Genomic DNA, 17,115 nt, shown 5'->3' with positions numbered 1-17,115 from the left:
TGGATGGATGCTAAGGATGTTGCAGAACTAAGCTAGTTTTTCATTATGGAGTGTGAGTTCTCTAATTTGAGTATTAAATCCTACTAATCTGTATACTGAAACTCAACTAATCTGTATCCTAGAAACTCAAAATAGCATTGCCTTGATTTTGTTAGGTATAAGTAGAAGTAGAGATAAATTCTGACAGACTTTCAAGGTTCTGTTATAATAACTTAACGGCAATAAAGAGAATTTCTGAAATCCCAGTTGTTCCTGTTTCTTGACTTTGCTTACCTCAAAGGGCTAACAGAACCCCTGAGGATTGCATGGAGAGAATGTCTCCCTGTTGATAATTTGTAGGTCTTCAAACAACATTCATTTGATATTCTGCCAATCCAACAATTACCCTTTGTGATCTTCTTTCTGTCAGAGTGCTAGAAAGCATTTGGCCCCAGAGATCAGAAAAATCACACACCAGGCATTTCTATAAAAATAAATTTATTTACAGAAAGCACAAAAACATATTTTCAAGCTGTGCATTCACACACACTCAGAGAGGACTGTGGGGAGAGGCTGTGCTGGAAAGCTACAAAAGCGAAACTAAAACAAGTCCAGGCAGGTTCTTCCCCCAGGCAATGCAGCTTTTTAACACCCAAACTGAGGATAATTAAGTTCGACCTCTTCACCCTGCCGATACTTAAGAAAATACTCAATTACCATGGTAACCTAGTGGCTTGATCCAAGCAAAAACAAAGAAATGCCAACACTCCCCTTTGTTTTGCTAAGGAGTAAGACACAAACCAATTTTCTTTGCAACTCTGTATGTCTTGGTAGAGCCAGAGGTTTGGTTAAAATATCAGCCATCATATCTTTTGATTCACAATATTTTAACATTATTTCCCCTTTGGCTTAACAGAAAACTACCATCCTTCTCCCTGTGTATTTCCAAGCCTAGGTAATTTGTTACTGTTCCAAGGCTTTTTATGTGAAATGGCTTTTCATACAGGCTTCAAAATCAAGCTTTTGTTTTTCTGTTGATGTGAACAGCAGCAAATCATCAACATAAATGCACAGATACATACAGCCTTGTTTGTCTTTCTTCATGTATACACATGGATCTGCTTTTCCTTTTTCAAAACCAAAATTCTGCAGTTTTTCATCTACTTTTTGGTTCCAGGATCTAGCAGCTTGTTTTAACCCATAGATTGACTTCTGCAGTTCACAGACCAGATTCTCCCCTTTTTCATAGCCAGGGGGTTGCTGCATGTATAATTTGTGGTCTAAATCACCATAGAGAAATGCAGTTTGAATGTCATAGTGGTTAACTGACATTCCTTTGAGTGCAGCAACTTTTAACAGTAATCTAATTGATTCACCTTTAGTAACTGGTGCAAAAGTCTTGTCAAAGTCTAAATCTTTCCTTTGAGTGAACCCTTTTACAACCAACCTGGCTTTATATTTTTGGATTTTTCCATCAGCATCCCTTTTCAGTCTGAAAACCCACCTACAACCTAGACAGCATTCATTGGGAGGTAGATTTACCAGTTTCCATGTTTTATTTTCTTTCAAGGATGCTAACTCCTGTTGCATGGCAGAATGCCAATTTTGTGCAATCTCAGGTGGTAAAGCATTCACTTGTTCTAAGGACTCAGGTTCTGTGAATATGTGAAAAGCCTTTACTGTTTCAGCCTGAAAACGCTCCTCTGAGATCTGCGAGGTAATACAGGGCTTAAGTTTTGATTCAAATCACTTTCCTGAGAAGTATCTGTCTCATCAGACAGATCTTCAGTTTGCTTTTCTGGCTTAATGTCCTCACTAGGCAAAAGATCACTATTAGCAAGTCCTTGCTGTTCTGTTGTTAGGTTGTATAACTCTGTGATTCAGGACACTCCATTCCATTTGTTTTATGGTGTGAAACCAAAGGTAAACCATCTTAGAGTGTTTGGTAGCACTGCATGGGTTCACATTCCAAAACAGCAGAGAAGGAAAGGAGGCTCCACAACAAAGAAAGCCATCTTTATTGGCTATGAACAAAGCCAGAGGAGCTACAGGTTCATAATGGGAGAGAAATTAATAATTAGCAAAAGCGCTTCTTTTGCTGAACAAAACTGGGGGAGATTAAATTCTAGCTCTCCAGTTGAACTGACCACCACAAGAGAACAGCAAGGACTTGCTGATGGTGATCTTTTGCCTGATGAGGACATTAAACCAGAAAAGCAAACTGAAGATCTGTCTGATGAGATAGATGCTTCTCAGGAAAGTGATAGGAGTCAAAATTTGAGCCCTGTATTACCTCGCAGATCTCAGAGGAGTAATAAAGGCGTTCCTCCATCACGTTTTCAGGCTGAAACAGTAAAGGCTTTTCACATATTCACAGAACCTGAGATTGCACAAAATTGGCATTCTGCCTTGCAACAGGAATTAGCATCCTTGAAAGAAAATAAAAAATGGAAACTGGTAAATCTACCTCCAAATGAACGCTGTCTGGGTTGTAGGTGGGTTTTCAAACTGAAAAGGGATGCTGATGGCAAAATCCAAAAATATAAAGCAAGGTTGGTTGTAAAAGGGTTCACTCAAAGGAAAGATTTAGACTTTGACAAGACTTTTGCACCAGTTACTAAAGGTGAATCAGTTAGATTACTGTTAAAAGTTGCTGCACTCAAGGGAATGTCAGTTAACCACTATGACATTCAAACTGCATTTCTCTATGGAGATTTAGATCACAAATTATACATGCAGCAACCCCCTGGCTATGAAAAAGGGGAGAATCTAGTCTGTGAACTGCAGAAGTCAATCTATGGGTTAAAACAAGCTGCTAGATCCTGGAACCAAAAAGTAGATGAAAAACTGCAGAATTTTGGTTTTGAAAAAGGAAAAGCAGATCCCTGTGTATATATGAAGAAGGACAAACAAGGCTGTATGTATCTCTGCATTTATGTTGATGATTTGCTGCTGTTCACATCAACAGAAAAACAAAGGCTTGATTTTGAAGCCTGCATGAAAAGCCATTTCACATTAAAAAGCCTTGGAATTATAACAACCTAGGTTTGGAAAAACACAGGAAGAAGAATGGTAGCTTTCTGTTAAACCAAAGGGGAGATAATGGTAAAGTAATGTGAATGGAAAGACATATAAAGTTGTCAGAGAAGATTGGTTTGCAACTTAATCTATAGTGTAAAAAGGGGAGTGTTGAGGTTTTCCTACTAACAGATTAAGCTGCTATTGTACCTAATCATTTTGGCCAGTGAAGAGGTTGTATTTGATTGTCTCCTCGCACGTGCTTCATGCAAATTGCCTGGGCGGAGGATCCTGCCCGGACTTGTTTCTTACTTCCTCTTTTTCTCTGTGCCGGCAATGTAGCCAAGCAAGGCTTGCTCCAAAGGGAGCTAAGTCCTTTAAATATGTTTTGCTTTTGTTTTGCTTTCTGTAAATAAATTATTTTTATAGAAATGCTTGGTGTGTGACTTTTTTGACCTCTCCTGTGCTAAAGGCTTTCCCAGCATCTGCCAACAGTACCGTGTATGATGTGTGTGGAATGGAATGAGTCCAGGAATTTAATATCATAACCACAAAAAACATCCTGCCTTCAGTCACACTCCTTCAGGAATATCTACTTCCCTGTATTCATGAACTTCCCTGCTGCGTATCTGGACCCAGGCAGCAGGATACTATGGACAAAAATCTTCTTTTCCAGATCCCTGGACCCAAATCAAGGCATTATATGAAACCATGATGGAGCTTACATTTTACTTCAGCTTTCCTTTGCTTTAAAGGTAGTCCTTGTTTATCAATTGCCTTGTTAGCAACCCTTTGCAGTTACAACAGTGATGAAAAAGTAACTTTTCAATCAATCCTCACATTTATGACCTTCACAGGTCCTTTAAAGCAAAGGAAAGCAAGCAAAGGAAAGCTGAAGTAAATTCATAAGCACAGTCACAGTTTCACTCATAACCAAAATGCTCACCTGCCAAACAGGGAAAGCTTATCTCTAGGACGGGTTTTTGGCAATGAACACTAACCAAAGGCCTGTGGACACTGCCTGGCATTAGGACTGCATCAATCAGGATTCCATGGCTGCAGTGGCTCAAGGGGTGTGGGGGTGGCATTGCTTACCTCTGGATACTCCAAGTGCAAGAAAGCAGAAAGAGAGTTTCCCCTTCAGAGTTCAAGCCAGAGGCAGCCTGATACAAATTTTTGATTATAGCCATCATTCTAATTTGAACCTCAGAACGTAACTAGACTGAACTGTGTCTGAGGAAGCTATTGAGAGGTATCCTTATATTAGAGCTATACAAAGCGTTTGGAGGGGAATTTTACAAACTACATTTCTTGACGTGTGCAGTGAGCCTCACCTCCTGGAGGGCTTGAGGTTGCTGCTTCGAAGCCTTCTTCCAATCATTTCTGCATGCATGTGCGCATCCACCTGCTTTGCCAGCAATCACAATGGAAAGGTTGTCTGGGTGATCTGTCCCACCCCCCAAGAGTTCCCCGCACGCAGCTCAAAGGCACTTGCTGCAGGTTGTGGGAACAGAGAGTGACCTCGGAGAGCAGACAGATTCCTGCTTCTCAGAGGATGAGGGAGAAGAGCCCTGTGAGGTGGGTGGGCTGAACGAGAGTGATGTGAGACTAGGCTGAAGCTGCCATAACTTAGAGATTAAGCAGGCACATAAGCAGAGAGGAAAAGCCAGGAATCTTGTCTAAAAGATCCCTTGGGGCGGGGGGGGGGGGGAGGGAAAAGAAGGGAGCAAATTGTTAAGGAAAAAAATATCACCTGAGCAAATGGAAACCCCACCCCAATCCAATCAGCAAAGCAAAGGACTTTAGGGGATGAAAGGGGTCTCAAAGCCCAGCCACTCCTTGAGTCGTCTTTGGATCCAGACTTGGCGGCGTCTGTCCCTCTAGCTAGTGCCTGGCAGCCTACTGAGAAGGACGTGGGTAAGTGTGGATGTGTGTGTGAGAGAGAGAAAAAGCAAATGTACCTTGTAACCAGTAAAGTTTTGCTGTTACCTTAAATTCACAGGGTCTCCGTGTATTACAAAGAGCCTGTTGTGCCTCAGTGTTTGGTTGGAAGTGATTTGTGTGTGTCCCTAATTATTTTCCGCCTGTTGACCAGGGCTGGGTGTCTTGACTGCGCAAGCCGCACCTATCTGGAGAACCCAGGTAGAAAGTGAGGGGGGCTGACAAGATCTGCGTGCCTCAACAGGCTGTGAGGGTGTGAGTGAGTGACCATTAGCCGAACCTGGGAGCATGTGTGTAACAGTGACTGGCCCAAAGACACCCAGCCGACTTTCATGCCTAAGGCAGGCCTAGAACTCACAGTCTCCTCCTTTCTAGGCCAGCACCTTCAACACGACACCAAACTGGCTCTCAGCATGCGGGCTGGGGAATTCTGGGAGTTGAAGTCCACACATCTTAAAGTTGCCAAGGTTGAAAAACCCTGAACTAGAGCCACAATGGCTCATTGCTAGTCTGACAGAATCTTTAACTGCTGGAGCAAAGGCTGTGTTATGCTAAAGATTTCTAATGAGGACAGATTTCTTGAATATCTGCAGTTGCTTGTTTATACAAAAAGCATATAAAACTGCTAAGGTAGGTCATTTCCACATAAACGCACACTTGGATTTGTGCAAGTCCAAACAGTAATCATACTTTAATCAGACACATTTTGGGCAGTGTCAAATGGTCACCATGTGTGAAGGAGCCACCATGGACCTAGATAGTGGGCTGAACTTAACAGAAAAATGCATGTAAGTTGTAAACTTTCAAAGGTCTAGTACTCAAGAGGTGCACATATTGGTTAAATCTGTAAAGAAGTAGTAGACAGTACCTGCTAGCCATGCTTCCTAGAAGCCATATGTGTAATGATAGTGTGAAAGGTCCCAGATATGTATAGGTAAATATGTCAAAGTGCTCCACTGCAATGGAAGCTCTGGGAAGTCAAGCTCTATAAATGTGTTGATGTGTAGAGCCTTTTTACACTAATTACATGCACAACTGGGCATAGTCCTTCTCCTTCTTTATGTGAAGGTATCTTTGAATGTATAAATAACATGCGCCTGGTTACTTGAGGGACTGCCTGTCTCCCATAGTATGTAGCTGGCCATTTTGATCTTGGAGGGTTGGTGCGCTCCAAGTTCCCTCGATTAAACAATGCCATCTATCTGGACCCCGGAAGCGCGCTTTCTCTGGAGCAGCGCCTGCCCTTGCAATGAGGTTCCCCCCAAAATCCAGATGGCTCCCACCCTACAGTATTTTGAAGGGCCTTAAAGACTTGACTCTTTGCCCAGGACTTTGGGGAGGACAACTGACACCCCTTTCTTTGTTTTTGTTCCCCTCTGGGGTTGTTTTTTTGCCATTGTTCTTTTGTCTTGTGCTGTTTTTTTGTTTTTTCTTTGTTCTTTGTTTTTAGAGGTTTTGACAATTATAAACCACCCAGGATAGCTGGGAGCTGGGCAGCATATAAATTTAATAAATTATTATTATTATAAAGTGAACATACTAGACAAATTGCAGAACCATGTCACTTAATTTCATGAAGTTATATGAAAATATGTGTGCTTCCTAATTCACATTCTAAATATAGTACTTGAGTATAAATGTTTGATACTCATCGCTGGTAATGTCACAAGTGCCTATGAAAAGAGAGCCATATTTTGGAATCCATTCCAAGCTGCAACATCTCTGGTGCAGAGGCAAGAACAACAGTACTTATTTATTATGTATTTACCTGGCATTGGTTTTAGACTAATCTGCTCACTGCCTCATATCCCAAGGCGTAGCTTCCATGTAATTTAGCCCTTTTATCTTTTCCAAGCCCTTTTATGCTCTTTATTCCTTCTATATATTTACATTTCTGAGAAGCTCTTTTGTTTCAAGCCAACCTGATTTAAGAATCTGCATGTGTTCCTAGAGTTGCATTGTAACATCTGCCCCAACAGATTAACCAATTGATTAATTACATATCTCTCAATAACTGCTCATCAGTACTGATAAATGTATGAATGCCTCTAGAAATAGACAGTTCCTGCCAAAAAAAAAAGGCAAATGCATTCTGGATGGAGATATTGTACCTCTAGAAGGCATATGTTACGACTTCTTCATTTCTACTACTAATGCACCTCAAAGGATTAGGGTGTAGAATCTGATGTGTGTAAATTTTAAAGCAGAATGAGCTTTATGTGTTAAAATGAAGATGACATTTTACACATAATCTTTACTTAATTGTATAATTAGTCCTTACTGGAATGGAGGATATGTTCTATACCCAACAACTGTGCAAAGAGAATTGGAGGGTATCACCCAAGTTTTCTAACCACTACTAAATGTTGCAAATTAATAAGCTGGTAGAGAAAAAAGAAAAGATATAAGGAGCAAAGATGGTGAAAAAGAGGTTTGTCAGAACAGAGAGTGTTTTTCAAGGATCTTTGTAGATGATGAGGCAAAATTCCAGGACCAGCTGATGAAGGAAAAAAAGTCTCTCAACAACAGCAGTATTCCTGGTAGAGGTTCCTCAAGGACACAGGTGATGTGATTCAAGGCCTCACAGCAAAGTGCACATGCCCCTGCGCTTGATCTCCAAAGCAGAGACCACTATTCCCAATTTTTTATCGTCGAATGGTGGGTAGCGCACTTTGTTGATGGCCTCCAGGCCCATGCAGCGCAAAAGACAGCCGCGAAAGTGAGTAAATGTGTCGAAAGTAAACTTGCCATGGTACTTGCCAAATCCACTGAGTCCTGCAATATTAAAAAAAAAAAGTTCAGATCAAATCCTGCTGACGGTCATCTTTCATCTGACAACACAACCTGGGCAGCCCTTGTATTTATTTTTTTTCATCAGGCTGGACAATAGCTGCCCTTAAAAAGCTCTTTTCTCATAGTGCTTACTGTCAAAGGTTTTATATTCAATGGACACTGCACAACTACTCTTAAGGAAGGGACTAAAGAAGAGAATCCAGTAGAGACAAGCAAAAGTTGGTTAGATAATTTCCTTATTCCTGTTCCCTGATTTTTGAACTACAGCGCCTTAATCCCCAGTCAAATGAGATTATTGCTTTTTATTTGGTTAACATGATATCTAATAATTGAAGAGAAATTAAATCTGCATATCCAGTTTAACCATGTTTTGTAGTCAAAATGCAATACTCTTGATTTATACAGCATGTTATGCTGGGTTTAGTGTGTGACTGATCCAGAGCTGTTTACCCTGTTGAATACATTTTGATCCTGTTAGCACCACTTACAAAGTTAAAAATGGTGAGCCTCCCCGCCTTACCCTTGTTTACCAGTGTAATGTGGACTAGGAGATTTCCTGCCCTCCCATTCATTTATAGATGACCACCCAGCTTGTAGCACAGTGGGGTACTTATTATTTGATTAAAGGTAAAGGTAAAGGTTTCCCTTGACATTAAGTCCAGTCGTGTCCGACTCTAGGGGGCGGTGCTCATCTCCGTTTCAAAGCCGAAGAGCCGGCGTTTGTCCGTAGACACTTTTGTGGTTGTGTGGCCAGCATGACAGTCACAGAATGCCGTTACCTGCCCACCGAAGTGGTACCTATTAATCTACTCACATTGGCATGTTTTCGAACTGCTAGGTTGGCAGGAGCTGGGAGTAGCAACGGGAACTCACCCCGTCATACGGATTTGAACCGCCGACCTTCCGATCGGCAAGCTCAGCAGCTCAGCGGTTTAACCTGCAGCGCCACCGCATATTATTTGATTGCATTTGGTTTAATCTGCAAATATGCTGGAACTAGTAAAAAAATGGACTGTTAACAACTTTGTCTTTAGTCCGATGAAAAAAATCATCAAGAGGGAGAACTTTTCAGGTTGGAAGGGAAGGACAAGGTGGGAGGCAAGAAATGGAGACAGCATAGAAGATAAAAGACTAATCATACCAATGCCACCAAATGGTAGGGAAATCAGTGTTGCGCGTGTCACGGTATCATTGCCGCAAAAGCCACCACTGCTAATGCTATCCAGTACACAGTTCACAACCTATAAAGAGAAAAGGAGTATTAGGAGTCCTGCCTTAATCTTCCACACACGAGTTTTATCAGGTCCCAGCTCTATCATGATAAGAGGCATGATACAAACAAGGGTCTTTAGACTTTGTGCTGCTACAAACATTGGGAATGTTGAGGATTGCCACAGGCACACTCACAAAATGGCTACTATTGTAGGTGTGGCCAATTAGCCACTTCCTTAAAGGCAACTGGAAGGCAAAAATAAAAAATAATTATTCCATGAATCTTAGTAAAATAGTTGAGAGTTTGAAAATGCACATGACCCCTTTTGGACCCCTGTTTTCTACTCCCATGCTCATTTCATACAGAGCCAAGAGGGATGAGTGGAAATAAAGATGACAGGTTTAGGCAAAATAATCAGTAGCCTCTTCTCGATCAAGTGCATACAATGGTGAGATGTAGTCGCTGTTCAAGCTGTCATTTTTATTATTGGCTTAATTTTGCTCTCCTTGGCTATTGGACTTTCAGTGCTGATCCATGGTTGTCTTAATTTTGCCACAAACAGAGGCTCTTGCCCCAAGGGCAAGGAGTTTAGAGTCTAACAACTGATGGGATCCACATGTCACCTGGGAAGCAGGTGACCTCTTTTCTTCCAAGCCTGCTCTGGGAAAAAGCCTGCTCTACATGTGTGGAGGGCTCCCCACCAGCTAAGTCCAATCTGAGTGGCTCTGCTGCTGAAATAGCCCCATGTCTTCTTCTGGGAGTTTGAAGTCCCATAACGTATTTAGAAAACTTCTAGTCACAAGAAGAGTGACCTCTCAATAATTCTATGAATCAAACTTTGAAAAAGGTTACGTGATTTCAGAGAAAAGTACCACAATGAAAGTAAGCACTTGTGCACAGTGCAGGGAGGGGGCTGCCATGAGAGTCTGACAGAGCCTTGATTTTTGGGTACCAGTGGGAATATTGATCTCCTAGAAGACCCACATTTGATCTTCTGCATGGGGGTATTCCCAGGTTCAAGCTCAGGAAAAATAAGAATAGGCTGCACAGCCACAGCATCAATGAGCAGCAAGGCACAGGACTCAGCAGCTACACAGCAGGGGCCGTCCAGGCCAATTGGAATCCAGGAGATTGCCAACCTCCAAAGGGTTCTGTGTGCCCCCAGATGTCTGCAGGGGAGCTCCTGTGATGGAAGACGAGGGAAAACGCTACTATCGTACCAGAGCAGCTTAGAGCAATTGCTGCCTCCTCAGCAGTGGGCTGGCAGTGAGAGGGAGGCTCTGTTTTGAAGACATAACCTTAAAAATGGGACTGTAATGTAGTTTTCTTTGCACTGTGGATGTGTGGATGAGCCAATTCTCTTTAACACAGGCTTATTGCTAAATAAAGAAGGATAGGACTGGGCTTTCCTTCTATCACCCAAACTGTATTACCAGTGGGCAAAGAACTGCTGCCATGCCGGTTCATCACAGCTTACCACCAAGCACATTTGGAAGATAGTGCAAGCCTCCTTTCTTTTAGCCATCCTGGATAGCGTTGTGGGAAATAATCCAGATTCTCCCAGATACAGTATGCTGTAACCCAAACAATATACCTTGTCGTCACAGGAGAAGGCATAGGCAGCTAGTGGGCGTTCTCTGCAATTGATGAATTGGATGGCCTCCTCCAAATCTTTCACAGTGAAAATGGGCAGGATGGGCCCAAAAACCTCCTCTTGCATGATTGGCTCCCATTCCTTCACATCCACCATCACTGTGGGAGCTGTAATGGGCCAAAGATCACATCAGGACCAGTTCTGCTTTTATACCATAACGTTATTGTCCAATGAACCAGAGCTTAAGCTGTCCCCAGGACTACACTTCCAATATGCAAACCCAGGAAAACATCTGTCTTCTTGCTCTGTCTAAAACAGACTTTCCCAATCTGACACTCGCCAGATTGTTGGACTTCACCTTTCAAGATCCCTACCCTGTGCGGCCTATGAGAGTCAAAGTCCAACACATTTGGTGAGCACCAACTTGGAGGCTGATCCAAATCCCTATACCTACTGGCCATGCACTTCTAACTAAGCTTGATTAATTGACTGACTGATTGATTATGTGCCATCAAATTGTTTTCAACTCCGGGGATTTTCTCCATGAGCTTACTAGATAGTAATCAAAAAATGTCTTTCTGTCTTACCAAAATTCCAAACTTTTCCCCATACCCTTTCCCAGCCCCCACTTATATACTCACCAATATAACGGTCACGCTCATCAGTCTCTCCACCAATGGCCACCCGGCCACATTTCAGCAAAGCTCGGACGCGCTGGAAATGCTTGTCATTGACCATGCGGCCAAAATCGGGTGACTCCTTGGGATCAGTGCCATAGAATTCGCGGATAGCGTGGCGCAGGCAAGGCATCAACTTCTCCTGTGTTTCAACTGTACAGATCACATAATCTGGTGAAATGCATGTCTGTCCAGCATTAATGAATTTTCCCCATACAATTCGGTTGGCTGCATTCTGGAAATTGCAGTAGTGATCCACATAACAGGGACTTTTACCCCCCAGCTCCATAGTCAATGGTGTCAGATGTTTCGCTGCAGCAGTCATGATGATCTTTCCTACACGGTTATTCCCTGTGGAGATACGGCAACATTTGGGTCAAGAGAGATACACAGACACCCCCAACTCCCATCCAGCATCAGGGGCCTCAGTTCTGTGTTCAAAAACCACCTGTGTTGTTTTTTGTCTCACACTCTTCCATACAGATCAGCAAAACTCCACACAGATTGTTTAAAAAATGTGCATTAAAGGTTAATAATACTGTAGTTGGCAAGGAAACTCTGCCTAGGCAATCTGTATGTAATTCAAAAAATATTTTCTGATTTACAAAGAATTTTGAAGTTACTTCTATTTAAAAAAAATCAAAACATGGCAGCCTGTGATATCCTTTTTGTCTAAAGATAAATGTTCTGGGATAGGTGGAAAAACAGTGATTTACAAATATTTAACGTATTGACTGCTGCAAGGATTTGAATTGCATCAACTTGAAATCTTCACAAATTCCTATCATTTCTTGGTAAAAGAAAAATTCAATACTGCATTGTAACATTTAAAAAGAACTAATTGAAAGAAGTAACAAGGAGTAATTATTTATGTAAATTTGTAAAAGTGCAGGGATTATCTTCTAGATCAAATTACAGCTACCATACAGGTATTTGTTTTCTACATTGTAAATACTATTTTTGGTTTTCATTTTTTTCTTTCAAAGGTTTCTGATTCTGTAAAGAAAAAGGAAAGATAATGTTGTGAATAATAATCAATGTTGACTTTTCTTGCCTTTGTCACAAATAGATTGCTTTGTATCCTGTGTTAGGATCACATCATCATATCTAGGAGCCCCAGCCACAGACATGAAGGAACCCATGGCAGCTTTTCAGCTGAGGGAGACTTCCTCCACGTGTTTAGAGACGCACCCAACTTCTGATACAATCATATCAGAAAACCAGAGAGAAAGACGGGGCTAAATAGGCCAGTGAGTCCAACCTCTCACTGAGTGCAGGGCCCCAAAGGGAAGCTCCACAACAGACGGCCGTCCAGATGTACTACCTCTCCAGGGATCCACATTTACTATTGGGATTATTTCCTTAATATTCACTCAGAGTCTTCCTCCTTTTACCCTAAAGCTGTTATTCCATGGCCTAACTCCTGGGATGACTGAGAAGAAGTCTTGGCTTCCATGTGGCATCTTCCCAGGTACTTGAGGAGTGCCATCATACAGTATCTCCCATCTCACACCCCCAGTCTTTTCTTCCCTCAGGGCTGAATATTCCCAGTTCAAATCTGCCTTCAATGCTTTACTTTCCAGTGCCCTGATCAGGATTGCCCTTCTCTGAACCTTTTCCAGCTTATCTGAAGTCTTGTAAAACAACAATACCCAGAACTGGACCCAATGCTCAAGGTGGTCTGACCAATGCAGAATAAAGTAGAACTATGAATCCCAGACTAAAACTGCATATACTTGTTTTGCAGCCATATTACACTGCTGACTCCTCCAATTTGCAATCAGCATTTTATCCCACGATCTTTTTTCCAAGGGCTGTTTCCAACCTGGTGCATCTGATTTTTGTTTCCTAAGTAAAAAAAACCCCTGCATTTTTCTGTTATTTTCAGTCCATTTCCCTAACTTTTGTTTTCAGTTTCTCCTAGAGTATATATTCCATCCAATTTCATTTCATCAGCAGTTCTGATAACTATTCCGCCTACCTCCTCATCCAAGTTATTAAAATAATGTCCATTTAGATGTAGAATGTATTAGGGATAGTCCGTTGAAATCCCATGCCAAACTCTGCTGCCAAACTCCTGTTAAATGTTGCAGTTGTTGTTATTCTTCTGGCAGTGAAAGGCAAAAGAAATTGGAGGTAGAAATGAAATCCAGTGTAGGCTGAAATTAGGTATCTTTGTTGTGTGTGGGGGGGGGAAGCCTGAGAGAGACACTTTTCATTGCATCCAAAACACTGAAGTTCTGCGTCAAGCACAGGCCTTTTCCTCCTTACAGTGCCACAAGTCGTCTTTTCCTCCACCGGTGGGCACAAGACCTACAGTCTGGAAGCTGCTGTCAGGGGGAGTCGCTAGCACCACACACAATGGCTTCCCCAGGCCTCACTTGCCCCGAACTCAGCTGCACTGCAGTAGACAAGGTAAAGCCACTTAACTGTGACACACAGCAAATTGCTGCAACATACAACAATTTGGTCTTCTAGAAAGGCATCCTATTAGCCACAGAGATAAATTCTACTGCGGATGGGGGGAGTGTTCTAATCTATGATCTTAGGTAAATTACCTGAACCTTTCAGTTTCAACAGTTGAATATTGGCTTACCACACAGATTCTTCTGCAGATATTAATGATCAATATTTTTTTTAAAAGATCTATTATAAAGAATAACCTGAAAAGAATATTCAAGAAGGGAAAATCACCTGTAAAGAAGATATAATCAAACTTATTTTCCAGTAATTTTCCCGTTTCTTCAGGACCAGCTGTCACCACAGCAAAGGTTTCCTATAAAATAGAAAAGGAAGTTCACATCCAGTCAAACTGCCTGCACATCACACAGGTGGTGCTTTCTGTCTCTGAAGCCCTGCAGGAGAAAAAGCCTCTTGGGGGCAATTTGGAGCAGGGAAATGCTGCATTAACGGAAAGGAAAGTAAGATTTTCCTTAAATACTTTAATTTTAACATGAGATGATCATTTTTGATTTAGTGAGCATATGGTAATAGGGGCCTGTGATGCTTTCTTCTGTGTAACCTTCCTTTGGGAGTGGAATTGTCCTACATTCGCAGCAGTCTCCTAGCCTCATTCTCCTTCTATCTCCCCAAAGCAGTTTTTCATTAAAACAACAACAATATATGCTCAGTTCCTTACACCGTACTCGGATTTTAAGAGAAAAGAGGGCACGTAACCTACATGCAAAATAAACAGATGCTGCATCATCCCACTGTACACTCTACATTCCCCTTTTGATGTGGCTCCACAAAGAGAACACACATCAGAGTCTTCTTCATTTCTTTCCAGCCTTCTGCATTTTCACTGAAATCAAGGGGCTGGAAAAAGCAAGGTGGTGCACTTTGATGCTTCAGTTGTAAACCTCAGAGGGTTACCACCATCACAATCCAAAGGGATATACTTTTTTTGAAGGATTTCAAACGAACTGGGCCAGCCAGAAATAAACTGACTCAGCTTCTGAAAACAGATAACCATTTGAGATTAGTTCAGATCCAGTGTTTTTCCTGAAGAGGCCCAAAAAATTGCCCATCAAAATTCCAGGAGATTAAGACAAATCACAGAGGAAAAGGCAAATCAGAAAACCTCTGTTACATTTTGACTGCTTAGCAAGGTAAACTTGCAGCCGAGGAACTCACCGAATCGAGATAACAAGGCAGTGCTTCTGCAAGGAGCCTCTCAGTGTGGCTGCTCACCTCTGAAGGTTTGAGAATCACGCAGTTCCCTAGTAGGGGGGAGAGGACACTTCAAGATGGTTGCCACAGACAAACGTCCACACATGCCTGGATCGCTTGGAAGGACCCCCGGAAGACCCAGTGTCTCAGATGGATTAGGAGACAGCTGCTCACTCACCAGCTGCAATGGCCCCCACCAGGGGTATCAAAGTAAGTTGGATAGGGTAGTTAAAGGCTCCAATGATCAGCACCACCCCAAATGGCTCCTTGCGAATGAAGGCATGATCCAGCTGTGTGAACTACAGAAAAACCAGAATAATCCATGAAAGCAACTGGGTGAAAGAGAAAGGGAAATTAATAGAAGATTTTGTAGGGGTGGAAACACTTGATGAGCTACAAAGTACAAACCCATTTCACATCTGCTTTCAAATCAATCTTTGCTCTAAGCACTTCAGTTAACATTGTTTATCCTCTCTTTGCTCTTCTTTACAAAGGGTGTGCACTAGCACTGAGGTCTGGAAGGCTGATGCTGAAGTATGTTCATTTTCAGTCAGGTATTCTTGATTTGTTTACTTAGCATGTTGTTTAATCTCAGTAAGATTCCCCCCGGCATGGACATCAGGTATTTCTGATATAAGAAAGGATCCTCCACGCTAACTGATTATGAGTGGGTATTTCTGTTGCAGCTTGGGGAGCTGATACACACACACACACACACAGAGTATATACACATAAGGATGTTTTCACACATGTCACTTAAAACATTTCCATCTCTCTTGCACTGTGCACAGATGAAAGCAAACAATAGCAATAGTAACTAAGGATAACTGGGAACTATGAAGGTTATAATTTGATTTATTTGGAGAGTACTAGGTTGGGAAAGGCTGTTCTAAACCAATGTGACTGTAAATGAATCTCAGTTGGAGTGCAGAATTATCCTACAAAAGCAGCTGGAACTTGTTCCTGGATGGCACAGCAAGTATGGCCCTAGAGACCCTCATTTGGAAGCTGACCCAGAACTTTTACATATCAGTAACCTGCTATCATCCCAGTATGTTCAATCACAGATCTCATCATTCCCAAACACCATGGGAAGGACATCAGGTAGGGAAGGCTGAAACATTTAAACTCTAGTACTTAGAATATGAGCATCTGCCTGTTTTGAAAGGGCACAGATAGAAAGTCTGTCTTCAATCTGATCAGATAATACACCCTTTAGAATTTCATCTTTGTCCAACCTAGAACCATTCTTTTCCACTTGATCTCCTCCCACTCAATTTCACTCCTTACTAGGTTCTTGTCCACACATTCATCCTTCATCCAGCTCCTTAAGTTCTTAAGAGTGTTAGCCAGTTCATTTCTGGTAAAGAGAATCTCCAAGAGCTCAGTTTCAAAGCAGGGCTGTGGAGAAGAAAGATAAAATGAGATGCATCATTGATGTCCATACTGGGTTCAGGAGGTGAACTATGCAGCAGCTCTTTATTGATCAAAACTTGTGTCTCATTCATTGCATGGTAGGGCTTTCTCAGGCAATCATCCCAATGGATTCTTGAAATGTAATATTTGGGCTTTGCGCCACTAGGTTTAGTTCTCTTAATACTTAACCCATAATCAGGCAGAAGACTCATAGACAAACTCAGCTGCAAATAAAACCATATATAGTCAGATAATTTACTATGCAAAGAAATCAAAGCCTTTATAAGTTTAGACTTTTCTTCCCACCTTTCTGAGATAATGGATACGTGGCTGTACTCTTGACCATTTTTAGGAGGCAGCTCAACTATGTTTACATAATGATTTTCTGTAGCCCAAAAACTGCTTCTTGCCACCTTGCTAAATTCAGCTCTCGTGGCACATCTGGAAAATATTGTTTCCTGTTCATAACTTTTTCATGGAAAATGGAATAGCTGCACAATGTTTCTTAACCTGCAAGCAAGCCCTTCATCTGCAAGTCCCCTCTGAGCTGCCAGATGCTCTGCCTGGGTGGCCCACTCACCTTGCGTAGGTCTGTACACAGAGCACACTGGATATCAGCATGCTTTTCCTCCAGAAAGCAACACAGGGCCTCCAGCTGTTTTACCCGATACTCCATAGGACGTGTCTTTCCTGTCAGCCAGGTGGCACGTAAGCAATGCACTAGGCCAGCATAGGGGTTTTTACTAGGAGAAAACAAAGACTCATAGAATCAAAAGGGCTATGGAGAGTCCCACTCCTTAGGTCACGTATGT

At 42.0% G+C, this 17,115-nt stretch overlaps 1 protein-coding gene across 1 annotated transcript; it reads right to left on the bottom strand.

Annotated features, from left to right (window-relative positions):
- Window positions 1–7,127: 7,127 nt before the first annotated feature.
- Window positions 7,128–16,496, bottom strand: LOC134487287 (aldehyde dehydrogenase family 3 member B1-like). The gene is made up of 8 exons (XM_063289002.1): window positions 16,178–16,496; window positions 15,066–15,186; window positions 14,852–14,937; window positions 13,910–13,991; window positions 11,180–11,566; window positions 10,539–10,705; window positions 8,873–8,972; window positions 7,128–7,713 (listed from the first exon to the last, which is right to left on the bottom strand). The coding sequence occupies exons 1-8, from the start codon at window positions 16,205–16,207 to the stop codon at window positions 7,520–7,522; spliced, it is 1,167 nt and encodes a 388-aa protein (XP_063145072.1). The 5' UTR covers window positions 16,208–16,496; the 3' UTR covers window positions 7,128–7,519.
- Between the last annotated feature and the right edge of the window lie 619 nt (window positions 16,497–17,115).

This window comes from Candoia aspera, chromosome 1 (assembly GCF_035149785.1).
Source record: "Candoia aspera isolate rCanAsp1 chromosome 1, rCanAsp1.hap2, whole genome shotgun sequence".
Taxonomy (NCBI): Eukaryota; Metazoa; Chordata; class Lepidosauria; order Squamata; family Boidae; genus Candoia; species Candoia aspera.
The sequence above is the reverse complement of the archived record's forward strand: the minus strand, read 5'-3'. Positions and strand labels throughout refer to the sequence as shown.